A 3,094-nucleotide genomic window follows, 5' to 3' on the forward strand; every position below is an offset into this window, starting at 1 on the left:
CTACCAGTCCTACTTCCGCACCATCGAGGAGCTCCAGCAGAAGGTGAGGGGGTGGCCATCACACTGCCTCCAGCAGGAAGTTTCAGGGAGGGAATCTGAGATATGGTTAAGAAACACTGTGAGCTCTCAGTATGATTGAAACGCATAGGTTGAAGTCTGGCTTTTCCCTGTTATTTTCTTGAGGATCCATCCTATTCTAGGCCCAGGACTGCCAGGTCTGAATATTTGCATAGTGTTAGTCTATGGGGAGGTAGCAGCACTTTGCTTAAATAAGCCATAATTAAAAGCTGCCTCCAAATGCTTCCATGCATTTGCCAAGCTCCAGAATTATTACCCTGAGGTGAGAGAAAAGACGGAGCCCAAGAAGGAGGCTGAGGAAGCAGAAACCTTTGTAAGGATTGGACCATTGTCTCTCTCCCTCATCTGGGCTTTTGACTGTTCCGACCTTTTGCTGCCATGCCCTTCTGGGTACTTAATTATCCTGGCTTGTTGTCCTGACCTTGATGCCTCTGGGCTTCTCCTGGTGTGCAGTGTCCAGTGAGGGCATCAAGTGGTTGGCTAAAACCAGAAAGAGTGGAAACCAGCTAGGAGGACACAGTGCCAAGTCATCCAGGATGACTGGGAGGGCGTGGCTGCTTCCTTGACCCAGCCCCCTCCAACTGCTGGTTTATGTATTTTATCTTCCCCACTGGACCGGAAATTTCTTGAAGGCAGGATCCAGTGCTTACTCATTTTTGTATCGTTAGTTTCTTGAACCATGCCAGACATGTTGTAAGTTTTAAAAAATAAATGTTAGTTTTTATTATTATCAATTTCTCAGTACTGCTTATTAGGAAAGATGATTTATCTACTGATATTTTTCTTGCATATTTCAGTGTTGTTTTTTTCAAATTTGATTTCTCAAATATTTATTGAGCATCTATTGTGCATGGACAGCATATAATAATCTTATATAAGATCTACTGTGATTTCTCATTCGATTCCTTCCATGTACGTGAATTAGTAGGGATTCCTGTTGGCTAAACATAACCAAGCTCATTCTAGAATGTTTTGGATCTTCTAGATCCTGGTCAGCAAGTCTGAGAACGCCAGGTTGGTAGTGCAGATTGACAACGCCAAGCTGGCCGCAGATGACTTCAGGACCAAGTGAGTGGGCAAGTGGGGTCTGCCTTCTCTTCTGTCTTTCCCATAGCCTGTCTTCAACACTGACAAACATTGACAAAGCTTTTCCCTAGATGTTTCCACAAGATCCACAGAGCCATTGCTCACAAGATCTCAGAGATCCCTTCTCTAGATTCCGTCTCCTCCTCCTCCTTCTCTGTAAGGTGATATCCGCAATCCAGTATAGAAGCCACAGTCCCCTGATGCTCTGCCATGCACAGACTTCAATCAGGAGAATGTGGGAAGTGTATCAATTTTGGAAATCTCACAGTTGTTAGGCTTTTATCCCCTTAAATCCACTGGCTGTTTATTTATTAAAATACAATACCAGTGCATTTTCCTCTAGGAGCTAGCGCTCTGTGTTGAAAAGCTAAATGAACGAGATGGCTGTAAAAACCACAAGCCCCAACTTCCAGTTGTCTGAAAAACCAAACCAGAGTCAAGGCCAGACCTATTCTTGCCTGGCCTGTCCCTAACGCTCCTGTGTTACAGGTACGAGACAGAGCTGGGCTTGCGGCAGCTGGTGGAGTCGGACATCAACGGGCTGCGCAGGATCCTGGACGAGCTGACCCTGTGCAAGGCCGACCTGGAGGCCCAGGTGGAGTCCCTGAAGGAGGAGTTGCTCTGCCTCAAGCAGAACCACGAGCAGGTGAGGTTCACCACAGAGCAACAGCTTCAAACTTGCCAAGGCCTGTTTCCAACCATCCCGGGGTATGGGAGAGGCTCGACTCACTGAGGAATCTACTCTCCAGACAAAAGGGGATTTACAGAGAATGAGTAATCTAAACATGCACGATATGAGATTAGGGTTTTTCTGCCAGAGGCAGAAATAAGAGTGAAGGAAGTGGGCAAGCCCTGAAAGGAGGAAAAGTCAGCAACCAGGCAGTGCCCATTGCCTCTTCCACTCCCAGGACGGAGCAGATGGGGCTGCAGAGATGTCTTATCCCAATTCTCCACTTAGTGACTGGAGAGGCCAGGATGGCCACCCAGCAGACAGGGCTGATCTAGAAACAGAACTCACTCTCGTCTTTCTCATCCAGAGCTCTTTCTGCCATTCAGTGTTGTCTGGATTGGAAACACTGAAAAAACGCTCACCATCATTGCTTGGTCAGTTGCATGATAAAGAAGACAGATATTTTGGGCCTTAAATCCAAGAATAATGTAAATAGTGATAGTTAATATTAATCAAGTGCTTGCTGTGTGCCAAACGCTACGCTGAGTGCTTTAGAACTCCAGAGGTAGTTCTCACTTTACAGATGAAGAAATTGAGGCTTCTAGAAGCTTCTAGAAGCCATGTAGTGAGTGATATAGATGAGACTCAATTCAAATCTGTCTGACATCCACCTAAGCCCAACTACCAAGTTATGCTGGCTCTGTGAAGAGATGAGCAGTGAAATGAACAGATACTTATTTCCTTCAGCAAAATCTATGCTATTGGAATCTCCAGTGATGTCTGCTATCCCAGGAGGGCAGATTTTGAAGCAAGCATTCTTTATTTCCTCTTTAGCCAGACTCTATCCTTTTTGTCACCCATGGTGAAGCATCAAACATAAGAGGCTAGGTAGTATACTAGCAGAAACACTGAACTGGGCGTTTGGCGCCCATGGTTTAAATGTCAGCTCTGAGGCTGATCACTGCGCTTCTCTAAGTGAGGACTAGTGCAAGGATGTGAAGGCGGAAAGAGGTTGTGGACTTGAAAGCACTTTGTGAAGTGGGATACACAGGTCAGTCATTGAATGCAGAACCCAGTTAATGAGAGGACCACAGGGAATGGAGCTGCTGAAAGCTTAAGAATGACCACAAGGTAAACAGCGTTCTCTTAGAGGAGAGCACCAGGATCCTCTGTGATACCTTAAATTTTGCCTTCCTCCATCAGGAAGTCAATACCCTGCGTAGCCAGCTTGGAGACCGCCTCAACGTGGAGGTGGATGCA

At 46.1% G+C, this 3,094-nt stretch overlaps 1 protein-coding gene across 1 annotated transcript in view; it reads left to right on the top strand.

Annotated features, from left to right (window-relative positions):
- The window catches only part of LOC124232051 (keratin, type I cuticular Ha1-like), a gene marked incomplete at its 3' end in the record, with an annotated part of 3,613 nt that extends 522 nt beyond the window's left edge, over positions 1-3,091 (top strand). Inside the window, exons 2-4 of the mRNA XM_046649031.1 lie at positions 1,064-1,146; positions 1,654-1,810; positions 3,038-3,091. Of these exons, the coding sequence (XP_046504987.1) occupies positions 1,064-1,146; positions 1,654-1,810; positions 3,038-3,091 (294 nt within the window). The remainder of the gene's footprint in view (positions 1-1,063; positions 1,147-1,653; positions 1,811-3,037) is intronic.
- Positions 3,092-3,094: the final 3 nt, after the last annotated feature.

The sequence above is a fragment of the Equus quagga genome, unplaced genomic scaffold, assembly GCF_021613505.1.
Source record: "Equus quagga isolate Etosha38 unplaced genomic scaffold, UCLA_HA_Equagga_1.0 HiC_scaffold_1901_RagTag, whole genome shotgun sequence".
NCBI classification, from domain to species: Eukaryota; Metazoa; Chordata; class Mammalia; order Perissodactyla; family Equidae; genus Equus; species Equus quagga.